General features: G+C 49.2%; 1 protein-coding gene across 1 annotated transcript in view; it reads right to left on the reverse strand.

The window, feature by feature from the left end:
* Positions 1-1,692: 1,692 nt before the first annotated feature.
* The window catches only part of MYH13 (myosin heavy chain 13), a 47,413-nt gene continuing 29,640 nt past the window's right edge, over positions 1,693-19,465 (reverse strand). Inside the window, exons 23-40 of the mRNA XM_032839808.1 lie at positions 19,167-19,343; positions 17,832-17,977; positions 17,624-17,714; positions 16,226-16,615; positions 14,233-14,359; positions 14,032-14,150; positions 12,326-12,522; positions 11,849-12,032; positions 11,308-11,473; positions 10,550-10,674; positions 9,035-9,343; positions 8,749-8,952; positions 6,587-6,712; positions 6,118-6,288; positions 3,797-3,901; positions 3,613-3,708; positions 2,085-2,219; positions 1,693-1,722 (exon numbers count right to left, since the gene is read on the reverse strand). Of these exons, the coding sequence (XP_032695699.1) occupies positions 1,708-1,722; positions 2,085-2,219; positions 3,613-3,708; positions 3,797-3,901; positions 6,118-6,288; positions 6,587-6,712; positions 8,749-8,952; positions 9,035-9,343; positions 10,550-10,674; positions 11,308-11,473; positions 11,849-12,032; positions 12,326-12,522; positions 14,032-14,150; positions 14,233-14,359; positions 16,226-16,615; positions 17,624-17,714; positions 17,832-17,977; positions 19,167-19,343 (2,883 nt within the window). The 3' untranslated portion in view covers positions 1,693-1,707. The remainder of the gene's footprint in view (positions 1,723-2,084; positions 2,220-3,612; positions 3,709-3,796; positions 3,902-6,117; positions 6,289-6,586; positions 6,713-8,748; positions 8,953-9,034; positions 9,344-10,549; positions 10,675-11,307; positions 11,474-11,848; positions 12,033-12,325; positions 12,523-14,031; positions 14,151-14,232; positions 14,360-16,225; positions 16,616-17,623; positions 17,715-17,831; positions 17,978-19,166; positions 19,344-19,465) is intronic.

Genomic DNA, 19,465 nt, shown 5'->3' on the forward strand with positions numbered 1-19,465 from the left:
ATGGTGGTGGTGGTGGTGGTGATGGTGGTGGTGATGCTGATGACAATGGTGACACTGATGGTGATGATGAGGATGATGGTGGCAATGATGATGGTGGTGATGGTGATGATGATGATGTTGGTGAGCCTGCTACTAGTGGTGATGACGATGGTGATGATGATGGTGGTGATGCTGATGATGATGTTGATGATAATGATGATGATGATGGTGATGTTGATGATGGGGATCATAATGTCAGACATATGAGGTCACCTGATCTCAGAATAATTTCCTGCCAACATCACTGCTGCCAACTGCCTCACCTTCCTACCCCACTGTGTTGAAAGCATGTGGGGTGGGCTGGTGATGAGGTGGAAAGGAGCGTCGGATCTAGAAAGCTAGAGAGAAGAGATGACACAAGATGTTAGAGGATAGTGTACTTATCTTGTGCCTGGTACAGAGTGAGCCAGTTTTGGTTTTATTGAGATATAATCCACATACTATACAATTCAATGGCTTTCAGTATATTCACAGCTACACATCCATCCCCACAATCAATTTTAGAACATTTTATTGTCCCCCAAAGAAGCTCTACACCTCTTGTCACCATCCCAGCCCCTCACCCATTCCAGCAAAGCTATGACTTCTATTATTACAGAATAAGGAAGATGGGGCTCAGAGAGAAGACTGACTTGCCCAAGGCCATGCAATTAGCATGTGACAGTCCTGTGATTCCATCCATGTATGCCAGAACCCAAGCCCATGCACGTGGTCAGTATGACCTTTGAGGTAAGTCAGGTTCAGAGAGTGTGTGGCCAACCCAAGGCCAAGGCCAATCCAAGGCCATGCATTTACAGCTATGAAGTGATTGGGCCTAATCCTGTCTTTATCCCATTCTGCTACATCTTTAACCTTCCATGTAAGCAAATCAACACAATCTGATCAGGATCCAGGAGTGAGCCCCCAAATCGACAGAGGTTTCTCTCTTGACACTTGGGCCAGGCTCAGCCTGGACTCTGGAAGTTCACAGCCTACCTGCTCCCTTCACATTTTGGCTCTGGGCACCATGGGAAGGATCCGTGCAGGTGGAGCAGAGAGAAGACAGCTGGAAGGAGAAGGCAGGCAAGACCCTACCCGGCGTTTCCCAGGAATGAATGAGTTGGGGTACACCTACCCCCTACTCAGATGTCATGGGGAGCAGTGGATGTTCAACACAGCCCCTTAGAAGGACAGGATGGAAAAGCAGAATTTCTTAGCGGCAACACTGCCTGGGAGTCTGAGACCCAGGGCATCTCAACTCCATCCTGCCTTGGGTAACCACAGTCGGAGGACTTCATTTACTTGGGCCCAGTGTCCCTGTCTAGAAGTTGAGAGAGACACTGGGGAAGTGAAATGAAACAATTCTGTGTTCCGAGGAGAAAACGTGCTCTGGTTACCTGAAAGGGGCCTTATTTCAGTGCGAAGGAAGCCGGTGGCTTACTTGGCGGTGGTTCTTCTCTTGGCCTTTCCTGCTGGATCCAGGAGGACTTCCTCTTATTTACCACATCCCTTATTTCTGTGTACGCACAGCACGTCAGACATGCCTCTCAAAGCACCCCGAGCAAGTGGGATGGACCGTGATTATGAACACGTAGAGCCAGAGAGACAGAAACGAACAGACTTTATTTCTCAGGACACCATCCCTCCCCTCTCTCAGTGTGTCGCACAGCAGTGGGCATCGGGAAGGCCTCATTCCTCCAGCTTCTGTGGGAGGAAAACAAGCAGGAAATGAGTCAAATCCAAGGCAAGGCTGAGTACTGCCTTCACGTGGAGCAGCTGGAAAGGCAGGAACTTCTGGAAAAATATTGAAGAACGGCATTGTTTCCCTTTGCGTGTCATAAAAACAAAGCCATGGGTCCCTGGAGAGGGATGAGTCCCCTGAAAAGCAGGGGCTTCCCAGGCAGCGCCTCTTACGACAGGGAGGCATGGGGGTGATAAGATATCTGTCCCCTGCCCCATGATTCTGGAACCAGCAGGGGCCTGGCTGGAGGGGTGGCCTCTGTACTCTCCCTGGGTGCTCCCCGGGTCCCGGCGTCAGGACATCTGGGGAAGACGTCTGCTCTCACCTGACCCCCCACATCTCGGCTCTTGGCCCGCAGCTTGTTGACCTGGGACTCAGCAATGTCCGCTCTCTCCTCCGCCTCCTCCAGCTCATGCTGGACCCTCCGGCACTTGGACAGCTGCGTGTTGGCCAGCTCCTCCTGAATGGGGAGACGGAGGGACGGGAGGCAGTTCCTCACTCTGGCTCTGAGGTTGCTTGTCCCTGCAGGCCTCCCTGGGGTGCTGGGGAACCGGAAGGGCTTGGACCCTGCATTCCCTGAGGTCAGAGGAGGCTGAGCCCAGCTCTCTTGGTGCCAGGACACCACTCCTAGCCCCTGACCATGTATGCTGTCTGGCTGCCTTGAGGATAGTGTTGCCACTGCTTGAACCTCTGCCTGTTCCCCCACATCCCTGCTCTGCCGGGACCCAAGCCCTGAGTCCTCCCAAGGCACCTGGAAGATCAGAGTCTATTGCCCTAACCCCCCTTGCCCTGGCCTTCTCCCAGCACTGTCTGCCTGTGGCCAGGCCACTGTCCCCATATCTACTGAGGACAATCCAAAGGTTCTCCAAGAAGGTGGTCTCCTGGTACCCTCCCTCCCAGACAGTCTCGCTATGACCATCCTCATCCAATGGGCACAGACCCCTTCCCCTCCATTTAACTAGCTCAGATCTGCTTCCCTGTGGTCAAGGTGGAACCACAAGCCCCTAGGCAGGGAGGGAAAATGGACATTGAAAGAAGCCATCTGCTCAGTCATTTATCAATAGCAGGGTCCCCCAAATTTTGTTCCTCAGAACCCTAGTGCTATGGCTATGGGCTATGGGCTGCTCTGCATACAATAAAAAGGATCCAAGTTCCACCCGGGTTTGGGGGTGGGGGACAAAGCTGCATTCTAGAATGGTGTGTTCACTTTGAAGAGTGCATTACCCATCACAGACAAAATCCCAGAAATCCTTGAAAGCAACCAGTTCAACTTTGCTTAACCTAGAGTTTCCCTAAGTATTTATTTTCTGTAACAGAAAAAGTCCTCCCCACCTCTTCCCTACCCCCAACTTCCACCCCTGCAGGCCAGCTTTCTGCTAGAATATCTGAGGTCTGTTTGATCAAGGGCAGGTCAGGAAGGGTGGGTGGGAGGGAGGCAGTGTAGGGAGGGAGGGAAGAGGAGACAATGGGGATGAAGGACAGGGGCAAGGTGTGATGTTGTGAACCGGGATCGGGGGCGGATCTAAGTCAGGTTGCTGGCTCAGGGAGGGCTGGTGGGGTAGCCTGAGCTGGCTGGGGTCTCAGGGTGAGGTAGGGCTGGCAAGGGGAGCTAGAATGTTCTGGGCTGGGGGTGGGGGATAAAGTGAGGGGCAGGGGCACCTGAGATGAGAACAGGAAGCACGGGGGGAGGACAGTCTTATTTAACACAAGCCAGGGGAGAGAAGTGGGCAGGTGTCCCTGACTTTGTAGCCTGCAAATGAAAACTTGGGCCTTAGGCTCCACGACAGGACAGACTCTTGATGAGGACTGAGGGTCCCTAGGTGTGCACGGGCTTCCAGGGCCCCCCTACTCACAGCCTCCTCAGCCTGCCTCTTGTAAGCCTTCACTTTGGCTTGCAGCTTGTTCACCAGATCCTGGAGCCTGAGGATGTTCTTGTGGTCCTCCTCGGCCTGCAAACATAGCACCGTGCCACCGCCACCACAGCTTATGCTGGGGTCGGAGCAACCTGGAGCTCATAGAGGCTTTGGAGACACCTACCTGGTAGGTTAGCTCCTTGACCTTGCGTTCATATTTATGGGCCCCCTTCAGAGCCTCGGCCCCCCTCTTCTGCTCAGCATCCAGCTCGCTTTCCAACTCACGCACCTGGTTTTTTGGGGGGGAGTGGAGAGAGGCCAGCGTTTGAGTCAGGGCGGCCAGACTTCTCCCATGGTCATTTTAGGGTGAACTTGGTATCCCCTAAATATAGTTTGTAAAAATGTCCCCTCCTAGAGCTCAGGACACATCCTGGGCACACAGGGCCACCACTGCTGGCGTGGTGGCCTTGTGCAAAGGAGAACAAGATGGAGCCCTTGGTGCCCCCAGCAGGGCCATCAGGCTGGGCTTGGCCAAGGACACCTCTTCCCCTGAGGGAGGCAGCTTGGCAAGACCTGGGTCTCAGCCCCGACTCATCCCTGCAGGTGAAGCCTGTGTGAGCATTTTGGGGGGCCTGATTCCTGGCCAAGTGAGGCTGCAGGGGGGTCAGGGAGATAGCCGGGGCCAGGAACGGTCCAGGTGTGTTCAAGCCCTGGGGCCAGCTGACTGATTCCAAAAGCCAAAGCAGCTGCCCCTAAGAGTGAGTTTCTATGGGCTTAGGGTGGAGACTAATTCCCACTCCACCTGTATCAAAGGTGGGAGTCAAGTTAGACAAAGCATGTGAAATCGTGTTTTAAATGATAAAGCACTCTGCCAGTAGTGGTCACTTCATAGCTGTTTCTGGCTTTCCTGAAGTCTTGAGGGGACAGGACAGCCACTGAGGACACAGGTCACTAACTGTGGTCCCAAAGCCACAGTCTAGAAAGTCGAGATATGAGGGCGGTGGCCAGCCACAGGGAATCCCAGTGGCCACAGACATGGGCAGCCCTGGGCTTGTGGACTCACCAGATCAACCTTGGAATCCACCAGTGGAACAGATTAACTCTGGGCACTGTTCCAAAAACGATCCCTAGCCACCCCCTACCCATGTACCCTGGGAAGCTGTTTACTATTAGCTTCTGCAAAACATCTGGGTTCCTGGCAATGCTCTAGTGGCCTCTGGAAGGTTTGCAGGACTAAAGATAATAGGGCAGCTGGGGCTGGAGGCCAGTTGAGGTGCCATGCAATGAGGGGGGGTTGCTGGCCCAGGAACCAAAGAATCAGGGAGGGAGGCATGGGCTCTAATCCCTCCCTCAGTGGAGGGATCCATGAGGACAGGCTAAGCTCATGCAATAGAGGACGACTGGGAAGAATTAGAAGTAAGAATTTAGAGAACTTGGGGGGAAGAAATTCTGACTTCCGTGGTGTTGACTTTTGTTACTCACGTACCTATTGCCTTGTCGATTTTTAACCAAAAAAAAAAAAAAAAAAAAGAAAGAAATCGTTCACATTCATGGTGTGCATGTGCTGGTGACCACATCCTTGGGAGGCCTGAAGCCTGAGTGCATCTGGGGTGTCTCCCTGCTGAGAGGTCACCTCCTTCTCTTCCTTGCCCCTCACCCCCTTCTCCTCCCATGCCACCATTTCCCCCCTCCCAGGACTACAGAGAAGATAGAACAAGCTCCCTGCCCCACCAGCCCCACAGAACTGGTAATGGAGTCATTTGCAAAACAAATGAAATAAACCATCCCCAGGTCTCAAGGGAAAATCAAGGGGTCTTGGCAACAAAGGAAGCCTCCCCCCACCGACCCAAGAGACAAAAACAAATACAGATCAGCTCCCAGATTCAGAAAAAAAAGCAAGACTGCCTCTGCGCTGGGGGTAGAGTTTTTCTGTGGAAAAACGTGGGAGGAAGTGCCAGTCACCTGCCCTTTAGGACAGAGCAAGGGAGAAGCTTCCCAGCATTGCAGCCTGACTGGGTTCAGAGACTGAGAAGTCTGGGACAAACGGGAGCCCGGGGGTGGGAGGTGAAGAGAGACTCTAGACTTTACGTAGGATGGGCCATTGTTCACCAAAACAGAGGCTGGTCCAAAATGTAAGTTACATAAACTACATAATGTTATGAATGCAAAGTACATTTCCCCTCACTTATATGGATCTGAATTCCTATAAAAACAGGATGTGACTATTTGCAAGTGTCTTCATTCTGCAGCTCCTGAGGCACGAGTGTTGTAAAGTGTGTGTGTGTGTGTGTGTGTGTGTGTGTGTGTGTGTGTATTGGGGTGGAGGAACCAGTGAAGGAGACCTAGGTGGGCATATTGGCATGTAGTCCTCAGACCAAACTTGCATGCCCTCCATCCACCCCCACTCTCCTGCAACCTAGTTGCTGGACCAGTGGCTCTGCCCAGGATGGCTGAACCGGATATCACTTTGAGAACCAGAATCTCTAGAACCTTCTAGAACCCTACCCGGTTCTCCAGTTTCTGGATCTGCTTCTTCCCGCCCTTCAGGGCCAGCTGCTCAGCCTCATCCAGACGGTGCTGCAGGTCCTTCACCGTCTGCTCCAGGTTCTTCTTCATGCGCTCCAGGTGGGCGCTGGTGTCCTGCTCCTTCTTCAGCTCCTCGGCCATCATAGCCGCCTGATGAAGTTCATAGGACATGTGAGTGGGCCACCTGGCATCCCGACCAGGAGTCCACAGAGGATGCTGTCAAGGTCAATACTGTGCCTGCTGTTCCTGGCTCCCTCATTCCACCATGACTAGTCATGTATCTCCTCCCCAGCTGATTTTGGCTGAGGCTTCATCTAATTCCCTCTCTAGGAAGCCAGCATGACTGACTGTAGGTCATCAGGAGACAAAGCCTCCTTGCCTTGTCCCCACCTCGAAGTCCCTTCCCTGACTCCAAAAACAGGCGCTGAAAAGAAGGAACAGAGCTCACATCCGTGATGGCTTTCTTGGCCTTCTCCTCTGCGTTTCTGGACTCTTGGATGGAGTTCTCCACCTCTGCCTGGCACTGGGCTATGTCCGCTTCCAATTTTTTCTTGGTATTTATCAGGCTCGTGTTCTATAGGAAAAATTAGATGCCAGAGGTGTAGGTTATCTTTGGGAGCTTGGAACAATAGAGGGGGAGAAATTTGCATGGGGATTTCTTATTTCTTATTTCTTATTTTTCCCTGGGGGATTTGCTAGGTACTGTTTCATTCTTGACCAAACAGAAGGTCCTGAAACAGACCCAAGAACTGTATATAAAATGAATGAGTAACTGATAAAGGTAGACTTTCACATGTTTGAGGAAGAAGTTAAAAGGTGTTGGAGCAAGAAAAGGATGGGTAGACCTAAGTATATAAAATGAGAAATAATTCTAATGATCAAGACACCCCATAAATAAAATTACAAGTGTTGTGACAAAGTGGAAACGCTCCCAATGTATATTGCTCAAAAAACACCCTCAACTCATAAAAAAGACAAATTGCACAAGTAAAAAACCAGGGCACAAAGTGTATATAGGTGGAACATGCCAGAAGAAATCAAAACTTTACTGTATTTATTTTTTTTTTAAAGTAGGCTCCAGGCCCAACATGGGGCTCGAACTCATGACCCTGAGATCAAGAGTGGAGTTGGATGCTTTACCCAAAGAGCCAGCAAGGTGCCCCAAGAAAATCAAAATTATATAGGTGAGGTGTTTTTCAACCGTGAAGTTGGTGAGGATTAAAAGACGTGTAACTAGGGTCTTTGAGGATTTAGAGGCAAGAGCTCTTACATATTCTCTCAATGAGAATAAAAATGGAGACCACCTTGTGAAGGCTGATTTACAATAAGTTGCAAATGTCTTTATCCTTTGGACCATGAAATTCTGCTTCCAGCAATCTGTTTACGTCTAGGAATATTAAGGAAAGAAACAATAACGGGAAAACGTGAATATTTAATTATAAGTTAAGTTCATCACAGAACTCTTTCTAGTGGTAAAGATTTTATTGGGAATAATTAAAAACATCCAGCCATGGAAGATAGATTAAAAAAGCTGCCCTATCACCCTACTGTAATAGACCACTTTTTTGCCATTAAAAATAGTCATGGCGGGGGCACCTGGGTGGCTCAGTCGGTGAAGCAACTGGCTCTTGGTTTTGGCTTGGGTCGTGATCTCAGGGCCATGGTATTGAGTGGGGAGTGGTGGCAGGGGGAAGGGTAGTGTGTGTGTGTGTGTGTGGGGGGGTCCACACTCAGGGAGTCTGCTCAAGATTTCTCCCTCTGCCCTTTCCCCCGATGATGAACACGTGCGTTCTCTCTTTCAAATCAATCAATCAATCAATCAATCTTCAAAAAAAAAAGTCATAGAATATTATTTAAAGGGATGGAAATAACACTCATGACACTTTGTTAAAATGAAAATACGAAGCTGCAGAAACGTCGATCGCATTTTTACAAAAGTATAATAATTGCAGAGATCGACGAGAGCTTGGAAGGAAAGGTTTCCAATGGGGACACGGTGGCTGGTATCGTTCTTCTATTTGTTTGCTTGTAGGCTCTCTATTTCGAAACAAAGAATTGTTTTTATAAAACTTTTATAAAGGTGGGGGGCAGCTCACTGCTCCCTTCCGGTGTATTCGATAAACTTCTATCTCCTTAAAAATCCAACAAGAACTTTCATAAAGGTAAAAAAAAAACCACAATTATTTTGAAAGATAATTCTAATTTTCCAAGATTGCAATTAGAGGTTGCTTCCTCTGTGAAGTCTTCTCCAGACCCTTGATGCAATAACTCATCCTTCCTTTCTCTGAGATGGAGATGTGCATGACCTTTTATCTTCAGATTAAAGAAAGCTCAGAAATCTGCCCATCTGGAACATAGTTATTCCAAGAACTAAGCTTTTTTTTTTTTTTTTAAAGATTTTACTTTTAAGTCATCTCTCCACCCAAGTGGGGCTCGAACTCACAACCCCGAGATCTACCGACTGTGTCAGCCAGCCACCTCCAAAGAACTAAGCTTAAAGCAGCTTGGTCTTGACCGCAAGTCTGGGAGGAAAGGTGGGTGCTCCCTTACACTGCCAAGGTCCTGCCTGCCCCCCAGGGTGGGCCCTGGGTGGAGGGAGGAGGGATGCACCTGGGAGTGGAGGAGCTGCACGCGGTCGCTGGCGTCCAGCAGCTCCTGCTCCGACAGCCTGCGGGTCCTCTCCGTCTGTTCCAAGGCCACCTTCATCTCCTCCAGCTCCTCCAGCAAGAGGTCATTCCTGCGCTCCACGATGGCTAGCTGCTCCTTGAGGTCCTCATTGCTCCTCAGGGCCTCATCCAGGTGCAGTTGGGAGTCCTGCGGGGACAGCCAGACGTGAGTGAGGCCGGAGTCCGGGACAGGGCGAGTGCCGGCCAGGTCCACGGGAGCCTGTGCTCACCTTGAGCTGACCCTGCACGGTGCGCAGGTGTTTCTGCGTCTCTGCCACCTGGCGGTTGGAATGGCCCAGCTGGATCTCCATCTCGTTGAGGTCTCCCTCCATCTTCTTCTTCAGCCTCATGGCGTCGTTCCGACTCCGGATCTCGGCGTCCAGCACGCTCTGCATGGCTTCTGCCGCTCGCTGGTTGTTTCTTTTCAGCTGCTTGATCTCTTCGTCCTTCTCAGTGACCCTGCGGTCAAGCTCGGATTTCACCTGGCTCAACTCCAGCTGGACACGCAAGATCTTGCTCTCTTCGTGTTCCAAGGAGCCCTGATCGAAGCAGAGGAGTGACTGGGGGGAGGGGTGGGGGGGTGGTGGGCAGCCCCCCTTCTTGAATGGGTATTATCCTAGCCAGTATGATAGAACGAATATTATTCTACCCATTTTACAGATGAGTAGAGGTCAAACAATGTGGCCCCCAAATGTCCCTCCTAGTAATGAGCCTGGGACTAAAGCTTTGTATCTGTTACAAAAACTTTGTGTCTGGAGAGGGACAGAGCACCTTTCTGAATTAGTAAAACCTTTATTGAGTGTGTCTTTTTTTTAAGATTTTTTTTTTTAAAGATTTTATTTATTTATTTGACAGAGAGATCACAAGTAGATGGAGAGGCAGGCAGAGAGAGAGAGAGAGAGAGAGGGAAGCAGGCTCCTTGCTGAGCAGAGAGCCCGATGTGGGACTCGATCCCAGGACCCTGAGATCATGACCTGAGCCGAAGGCAGCAGCTTAACCCACTGAGCCACTCAGGCGCCCTTTTTTTAAGATTTTTAAAAATTTATTTATTTTTTAATAAAGAGAGATCACAAGTAGGCAGAGAGAGATAGAGAGGGAAGCAGGCTCCCCACAGAGCAGAGAGCCTGACGTGGGTGGGGCTCTATCCCAGGACCCTGAGATCATGACCTGAGGTGAAGGCAGAGGCTTAATCCACTGAGCCACCCAGGTGCCCGGATGTTTTTTTTTTTTTTTTTTTAACAGGGACCATAACTCAGGAGCCACCCTATTGTCTAAAATGACAGAGTAATCGCTCACCCCTTATCCTGCATCATGCAAATTTCCCTAGAAACAGCTCCACCATCTGCCCTGCACTGGCCACACCGATTAGGGCCTCAGGACACTGGCCCTGTTTTGACTTTCCAGAAATCCCAGTGTCCATAGACTGCCTAGCGTGTGACCCTGTTAGAGCCGAGGAATTCTGAGCCAGCTCTTGGGATGCCTGCTGACTGATTTCTTGCTTCCCGAGAGGAAGACATAGAGGACATCACGAATGTGTTTATTTTCAAAAGGGGAGATGTGGTGACCTAGAGGACACCCAGGAGATGAAACACGGCACAGCTGTTTTCCCAGGGATGGCTGGATGTTCTTCCCCGTGGAGCCTTGGCCCCTCTTGGCAGGAAGCAGCCCCAGAGGTCTGGTCTAGTCCCCACACCTTTGGCATCCTGCCCTCCTGAGCACCCTCATGTCATGTCCTAGACACTTGCCTCCACCTCTTCTAGGGCAACCTGGAGGTCTGACTTTTCCTGCTCCACTTGCTTCTTGGTCTTTTCCACTTCCTGAAGGTTCTTGCCAGTTTCTGCAATCTGCTCGGTTAAGTCAGAAATCTCTTCTGCAAAGGACAGGCTCGATTTAGCGTGTTTGATCGGGCTCGCGTTGACAGCAGAGGCATTTTGCCTGGCAACCTGGGGACTGGTGATTCATTCCCATTTATGCAGGAGAGAGCGTGGTGGAACCCTTTGCGTGAGGTCTCGGCACAACCCAGGCGTGTTGCCCCACCTGAACCATGTTGAGGGAGGAGTGGCAAGAACGCTAAAAAGTCTTCACCAAGTATGTAAAATGGTCACGGTGATGGCCGGGGGAGAAAATTCTGGAGACAATGTATAGAATAGAGAATCATCATCTTTTGGGACTAGAAGGGGCTTTCAGGGACATCGGGTCTGGTCTGATTTTGCAGACCAGGAGTCTGAAGTCCTAAGGGATTTGGTGGCACGCCCAAGGACACAAAGCCACATCGACAGAATCCGTGCAGGATCTTGTTCTCTAAGAAGAGGTGAGCTTAGCAACTCCCTTTGCCCTTCGTGTTCCAGAGGACACTTGGTTATGACTATGTCTGTGGCATTAGCTGGGTTGAGCTCCAGGGTCGACGGAGCAGATGGAAGGGTTCTGCAGGGTGGTGGGAAGCAGGAGGCAAGGTGGGGTGGGTACAGGTGCTCCCTTGGGGTGGGTGGGGGAGGCAGCTCACCTTGCAAGTTTTTATTCTCCCGCCTCAGCGTCTCTAACTGATCCACCACTTCCTCATAGGCGTTCTGGAGCTTGAAGACTTCAGTACTAAGGGACCTGGATCCTTTCTGAGCTGCTTCCAACTCAGCCTGACTCTCGTCCAGTTTTTGCTTCCACTCTGCAAGGACCTGGGAGATGGCACAGGGACACGTGAACAGCAGGAAGGACCAGGGCACCTGGAAGAGCCCAGGAAAACGAGGTCTATCTGTGAGCAACACTGAGGTTTTACCCTTCCATCCTGGGGATTCGAGAAACAGGGCGGGGCTCTGTCCTAGATCGCGGGCCCCAGACTGGGATGTTATCACAGGCCTTCCGCAGCATCTCAGAGTAATCTGAATTAGCTTGAACTAAAAATCCACTTTGGAGGGACTGTCAGGAATGCAAAGAGACACTACAAAGCCCAGCCTCCCACACGCCATGACTTGATGCTCGGAGGACCTCCCAGGTGGGCGTGTCTCTCACACGCGCAAGCGCGAGAGGGTGTGGCTCTCTGGGGGCCAGACCTTATCGAAGTCCCTCTGCTTCCTGTCCAGGAGGACACGGGCCGTGTTGGTGCGTTCCAAGTCAAGCATCAGTTCATCCACTTCCCCCTGGAGCCTCTGCTTGGTTTTCTCCAAGGAGGCACACTTGGAGCTCACTGCCTCTGTGTTTTCCTCTGCTTCCTGGAGCCTCTGGGCCAGTTTTTTCCTAAAAGAACCATTTTTTTTGGAGCGGGGGACAAAGGTGAACTATTTCAGAATCTCAGAACTGTCCGTCGATTCGGGGCTAGAACTGGGGAAGACCAAGACATAGCATGGGACGTGTGGACAGGTACCACCTGAAGAAGCCCAAAGAGCTTGGCGGCAAATAGGTCACCAAGAAGCCACAAGGGAACCAAGGGCTGGGGAGGAAGAGACTATCTCTCAAGGCAGGAAGAGTTCTCTGTCCCCTCACTCATGTCCTGGGGTCACCGCTTCTGCTGTCACTGGGGAGCCCCGTACTTGGCCTCCTCCAGCTCCTCCGTGTGCTGGATGGCGTCCGTCTCGTATTTGGTCCTCCACTGGGCCACCTCGCTGTTGGCCTTGGACAGAGCCCTCTGCAGCTCGGCCTTGCCCTCCTGCTCCTCCTCATACTGTTCCCGCAGCAGGTCACAGTCGTGGCGGGAGGACTGCAGGGCATGGGCCAGGGCGTTCTTGGCCTGCGGGAGGAGGGTGGTGACAGATTGCAAAGACTTTCCGCCATACTCCAAGCTAAGGTATTTTCCTCTAAACCAGCATCTCCCAACGTGAGCTGTTCTTGAGCTGCCTTCACAAACAGCCATATCTGCATATGTCCTGTTTTATTTCATTTTTGTCACGTTGGCTCCCTGATTGTATTTAAATAAAAGTAAACTATTAAACTATAAATAGAAAAGCACTAATATGTGCCATACACAGAAGGGAACTCAAGAATAAATGCAACGCGGGTAAAGCAACGTTATTGATCACTTTCCAGCCAGGTACTTGCTGTGTGCCTCCGTACCTGAAGCCTGCTCTCTCTACACCTTAATAAGGAAAATGAGCATATGCTAGAGAGATGTAACCACACTGAGCTCTTTTCCTTATGCAAGGAGAAGAATTGAAACAGACTTAGGAAGGGGATCATTTTCTTGTTACTTGAAGCAATGCTATGGAAAGCTGTCGCCTTGAAGAAAACCCAAAAAAGTATTGTTTGATGTCACCAGAGGCTATGTCCCCATGCAGGGGGACTCTGATGTGAGCTGTTCTGTTTCTGTGCCTCTGTTACCTCTTCCGGGCAGGGAAGAACATGCCCAGAGGCCTCCTTTGCTCAATCCTGCCTGGTGAAGAGGACAATTTAGCTCTCATCTTGATGGTCCAAAACAAAACTCTTTCTTTTCCTTTTTTTTTTTTTTTAAGATTTTAAGTAATCTCTACACCCAAGGCGCTTGAACTCACAACCCTGAGATCAAGAGCCTCGACCGAGCCAGCCAGGCCCCCTACAAAACACTTCCTGAGGCCACCATTTAGGAATGCCGTTTGGGTGGACTCCTGGATTCCCATTCTCGTGCTTGAACACCATAGACAGCACTTATTAGGCACCTGCTGTGTGCATTGTAGCTACTGTTTGGTGCTAGGGAAAAATTATTCTTGCCTAGGAGTAATTTACAGATCTGCGGGGAGAAGGGCGTGATGAACATGAAGACCTAGATATGGAAGTCAAGAACGTGATGAGGAGGTTCATGTTCATGCATATGTCCCAAGTGTGTCCCCAGAGCCGTGCAGTCTTTTGGGAGGGGGAGAACTTAAAATCAGGTGTTGCAGCAGGTGACGCATGAATGATGAGGAAGAATGAAGAGGGCATCTCAGTGGGGCTGGGCTGAATGGCTGAGCACAGTGAGAGAACAGAGGCAGAGATGGGTGGAGCAGGTGCAGTGTGTGTGGGGGAGGGGAATGTCGGGAAGGGATGCCCTGGCTGGTGAGGGTGTTTATCAGACCACGCTATGTGGGGCAAAGGAGCCCAGAGGATGGAGCACCTTGGCTCTGAAGGAGATCCAACACCAAAGTCCTGTGCCCTCAAAGATCAGGTTCCTACCCTCCCACACAGCAGAGAGGAAAAGTAGCAGACTTCATGTTGTAGGGCTGCCTCCAACCTGTTTTCATGGCTTCTCGGGTTCTGACTCTGCCATTCTAGAAAGAGGCATTCTTACCTTGGTTTCTTCTTCCAGTTGCCTCTTCAGTTCCTCCAGCTGCTGGGTGAGGGCCTGCTTGCCTTTGGTTAGCTGTGAGATCAGAGACTCCTTCTCTTCCAGTTGGTGGCTCAGTTCTCCTACCACACAGAAGCATGAGTGTTGCTGAACATTGTTGACCCACGGTTTGTAGTTTCCGGAACCCAGCCCCTCAATCCTTACCATTTTGGGTCTGCAGTCTTGCCTTCTGCATGTTCAGATCATGGATTAACTGTGTCTGTTGGTCATCCTTGGCTTTGATCTCATTAAATTGGTCTTCCACAGTCCGGCACATTCTTTCCACGTTACTCTTAAAAAAAAAAAAAAGTCAACATGAATGGAAAAATTGGGTTTCTGGTGTCCAGTACTGGGTCTGAACTGGGAAGTTGGGTTAGTTTAGCTTCTTGTCAGGTAAAATAAAAATAAGAATGCAGAACACATACACGTCGGTTTAAAAAATTACCATCTCTTCGGATTTGCTTTAGTTTTATCTGTGATGACTGCTTAGTCACCAGTTGGTTGGAGCAACAGCTTTAGGTAGATAAATATTGATTGGTTTGTAAAACAAAAACAAAAACAAAAAAACAAAAAACCAAAAAAACAACCTTTGAGAACATGCTACTCCAAGGAACCCCAGGATCCTCTTGTAACATAAGTAATTCTGTTGCCATGTGAGTAATATTATCTTCTGATTCATTTGTTTGCAAGCAGTATATTCAGAGGACACTGTTGCACATTTCATTTGATTATACAAAAGATTCCTTATGGGGGAGGTGGCACTGAGGGATTCACTCCCCAGCCTCTAGTTTGGCCCCTGTTTTCGTGGAGTTTATTTCAAAACCTTGCATATATTATAGATGTCCTCCTCCTATCTCATATAACATAAAATAAATATGTTGAGCACATATTTTTCCTCAGACTAGGAAGTATAAGATGGTAGCAGAAGAGGCAAAGATATTATATTCAAAGGAAGGTCTCAAGGGGCTTTGGATATCTTTGAGAAAATGACATATGAACATACAATAATTTTATCTAGGGCAGTTGACAAAGAGACAGCAAATCACAAGGCAAAAAAATCAAAGGATACAACAACTTAAAAAATAAAGCAATATAAGGTACTTCTTCCACTGCATTCTAAAATTGAGAACAGAGAGCATGAAGTGATGGAGGAAGGGAGGTGGCAAGCAGGTGCTGTCATCTCTTCTAACCCAGACAACCCTGCAACCTGGACTAGGGGTGACAGGGGGAAAAGAGACAAAGACAGAGACAGAGAATACATACAGACCTAACTCCTTAGAGGGAAGAAAAAGCCAAGAAGGACAGAAAAACGGGAAGCAAGCAAGAGAGAAAAAGGAGCTGTAGTCAGGAACTGAGGAAGAAATCAAGAGGAAAGTGTGGGTGTGGGAGTCCAGATCCTAAACGAAGACAGCAGGAGGCCCCACAAATCTACAAGCATATCATCGCTGAGGAAGCCTTTGCCTTGAAGTCATACACAGGGGTGGGTTTACCAGTAAACTGGTGTGGTTGAGCATGACCTTTACTTGCATGGTCCATAGACCATGCAAGTAGCTGTAGAAGGTTCCAGGTGGGGAAGGAAAGCTACATGCAAGCAGAATATATTTCTAGGGAGACCTTTCTGGCAAATGGTCTGTGTCTCCAGGGTGCCAATAATTTTGTGACTTCTTTCTCTCACTCTAAATGACTACTTTCGTGCCTAATTTTGTATGTATAATTTTGTATACATTTTCTTAAAGAGTTCCTCCCCTCCTGAATTTTACATGCTTTGAGTGTAACAAAACTTGGATCTAACTCTGTTCTCACGCATAAGTTCTCATTAGTTATGCCTCCCAGGGATGGATACCGTGGGCCAAGGAGGGGGCATACCCAACCATACCCAGCAAGGCCCTTTGGTGCAATCCATCCATAGGTTTAGTTCTAGAAAATGCCAGATGGTTTGGAAGATTCTGAAAGCTTTCTGAAATTCTGGAAGGATGATGAGACCTCAAGTCATAGTAGGTCACTGAGTCAAGCTCCGATAGGAATGGATTTAGGGGCACTGGGAGCAGGCAGAAGGCGGGAGAGACTTGCAGTTTGGAACAGGCAGTGAGTTTGGGGGCATCGAATTACGTCTGCTTCCTGGACTGCCTCGCATTTGCTAAGAGTAGGGGTCAGTTACCTTCGACTTGGAGACTGTCTCAATGTTGCCGGCCATGTCATCGATCTCCATCTTGAGCTCGCTCTTCTCCTTCTCCAGCTTCTGCTTGACCCTCTGCAGGTTGTCTATCTGTTCCCCGAGCTCGGCCACGCTGTCGGCGTGCTTCTTCCGAAGAGTGGCCGTGGTGGCTTCGTGCTGCAGGGTGGCCTCCTCCAGGTCCCGGCGAAGTTTCTGGAACTCGGCCTCACGCTTCTTGTTCATCTCGATCTGGGCGGACGTAGCCCCACTGGCTTCCTCCAGGCGCTCGCTGATCTCCTCCAGTTCCTGGGAGAGGTCAGAGCGCTGCTTCTCTGCTTTGGCCCGGGAGGCCCGCTCTGCCTCGATTTCCTCCTCCAGCTCTTCTGTGCGGGCCTGAAAGGGTCACTGCATCAGGAATGTTGGTGGTGGGGAGAGGGAGCAGCCCACTTTGGGCAGGGCGGGTGGTGATGGACTGGGGGTAGGCACCACAAAAAAAAGACTACATGATAACATTAAGTTAATGAGGAATACAGTTGGAAACATTCTAAAGGTCCCTCAGTAGGGGATGGTCAAATCCACCACGCTGGAAGCATGTTCTGGAAGTTCATAAAGTCTTTAGAATTGACCCATGTCTACGGTCTACCATGGACAGCTCTGTAGGATGCATTGCTACATGAAAGTGGCGAGTTGTAGAACCATAGTCTCTGTGTTATCATATTTAAGCTAAAAAAATATAAAGTATATAGAATATAAAATACACATAGACTTAATGAACATATTTACATGCATAAATAAATATACACGTACAGATACAAAATACGTTTGCACTTACGTTCTTGTTCCTTCATGTTTTAATACATGCGTGCATATATATACACGTATGTGTGTATCATGTATCTATCTCCCTTAGATAATTTCTTCAAGACTTTCTTTATAAAGATTTCAGTTTTAAGTAATCTGTACATCCAACATGTGGCTCGAACTCACAACCCTAAGACCAAGAGTTGCATGTTCCACCGCCTGAGCCAGCCAGCCGCCCCTCTTTGGGTCCTTAATGCATACATAAACCCATAGCAAGGGAGCCAGTAGTACACACAATCCACCAGAAAGTGAGAGCGACTTCTGAGAAGGGAGGGTTATGGATGGTGATCAACGCACCCTTACCAGTCATATTTGGCCTTATTGGTAACACCGTAATATTCCCAAAGAAATCTGTGTATGTGCTACTGGCAAGATTAAAATGTTAATTTCAGAAAAATCAAGGGAAGGACAAAACATTGCCTCCAGCTCTGAGGATAGGAAGAAAATAAGCAGCTAAAGCAACAAAAGCAAGGGCAAAAACAAGGGCAGGAGGGACCCTTGCAAAGGGTTTTCAGGGTTGGGAAGGTTTAAAACTTCTACCTGCAGTTCTTTGATCTTTTTTTGTAATTGTAAGCTGTGGGCTTGCTCCTCTTCAATCTTGGTTTGTAACTGACTGATTTCAAACTCCTTCCTGCAAACAGATACATAGTTATACAGTTAAAAGAACAACAAGTGAAATACAAGGCTTTTAAAGGGGGTAAGTTGGCACTCAGGCTTAAACACAGACATCAAACACTGAGATAGCTACTTCTTCAATTTCTCTTCCACTTGCTGCTTGTCGCTTTCTAGATCCATAATGGATTCCTGGGACATTTTCAGGTCCCCTTCCAGCTTCCTCTTTACTCTCTCCAGGTCTGCCCGCAGTTTTTTCTCCTGTTCCAAGGAGCCTTCAAGCTGGGGAGACACAGGCACAAAGGCTGGAGCTCACCCCTTGGCCAGTGTGGCCGCACCGGCGCTGATGGCTTCCAAGAGCTCCCGTGGGGTATGACCACTGGCGTCTGGCCCTAGGACGGAGCAAGATTCCCCGTGTCTCCACTCTTCCCTCCTGCACCAAAGGCTACCCTGTATCTCTTGGAAGCATTCTGGTGCCTCTTTTGGCTGATTCTCACTTGACCTGTTCCTTCCCTGTAGAATCATGGTGACCGTGAGTGCATGCTTGTGCCCAGAAGGGACGAAGCAGGGCGTCCATGGATGGGCTCTGCTGTAGCCAAGCCGGGGAAGGTCTAGATTGCACAGCCGTACTCCTCCCAGAGGTAGCATGGTGCTCGCCTGCTCTGGCCTCAGGAAAACATGCAATCTGGATAAGTTCTAGACACGGTCGTGAGTAAGCCTGCAAACGTCAGGCTTGGCTCTTGTACCAAGAGCCTATATGAAACTGATGAATCACTACCGTCAACCTCAGAAACTAAAAATAAAACAAAACAAAAAATAGTAACATGATGGGGGGAAATGGTAACTGTTATGGGCACAAATAGGACTCCTATTTAACAATGTTAAAATCACTCAATTTTAACAATGTTAGAACAAGACTGGAACTTTGCGAACCCAAGGACCTGAGAGGGGATGTTAATTATGATGATGTTAATTACCATGACGATAATGAGGGGTATAGTAGCAGCTAATGTTTTACTGAACACACTCTACCTAATGTTTTACTGAACACACTCTACGTGCTATTTCTTCCTTCCTTCTTTTTTTTTTTTTAAAGATTTATTTATTGAGAGAAAGCAGGAGTGGGGGGGCCGGGAAGAGGGAGAAGCAGGCTCCCTGCTGGTCAGGGAGTCCGATGCGGGACTCAATCCCAGTACCCTGGGATCATGACCTGAGCTGAAGGCAAATGCTTAAGGACTGAGCCCCCCGGTACCCCCATGCTGAGCTTTCCATGAAAACCTTCCGAGGTGAAGCGGGTCATATCCCCATTTTACGAGGTAGACACAGGGACAGCAAGACTTGTGTGGAGGGGGCTGAGGTCCAGACTCAGGGAATCTGCTCCAGAATTAGAAGTCAGACCCTCCCCCCACCCCATTTAACCCCAGCCTCTGCAAGCAACAGCCGCTGGGACCTGGGAGTAAAACATCCTTACGTCATCGGTTTGCTGCTCTAGCTTGGCATTTATTTTGATGAGACCGTTGACTTTATCTTCCTCCACCTGAAGATCGTCTAGTGTTTGCTGATGGGCTTCCTGCAGGGACTTCTTCTCCTTGGTCAGTTTGGAGATGTTTTCCTCGAGGGCTGTCATTTCTTCGGAAAGATTCTTTACCTGGGAGAAGAACCACACCCATGGTGTGCTCAGACAACTCAATCAGAAGCTATGGATTTTTATTTTCCCCTTTCCTTTTCGGGTTTTTTTTTTTTTTTTTTTTTTTTTTTTTTTTTTTTTTT

This window comes from Lontra canadensis, unplaced genomic scaffold (genome assembly GCF_010015895.1).
Source record: "Lontra canadensis isolate GAN:19392208 unplaced genomic scaffold, GSC_riverotter_1.0 scaffold110, whole genome shotgun sequence".
Lineage (NCBI taxonomy): Eukaryota > Metazoa > Chordata > Mammalia > Carnivora > Mustelidae > Lontra > Lontra canadensis.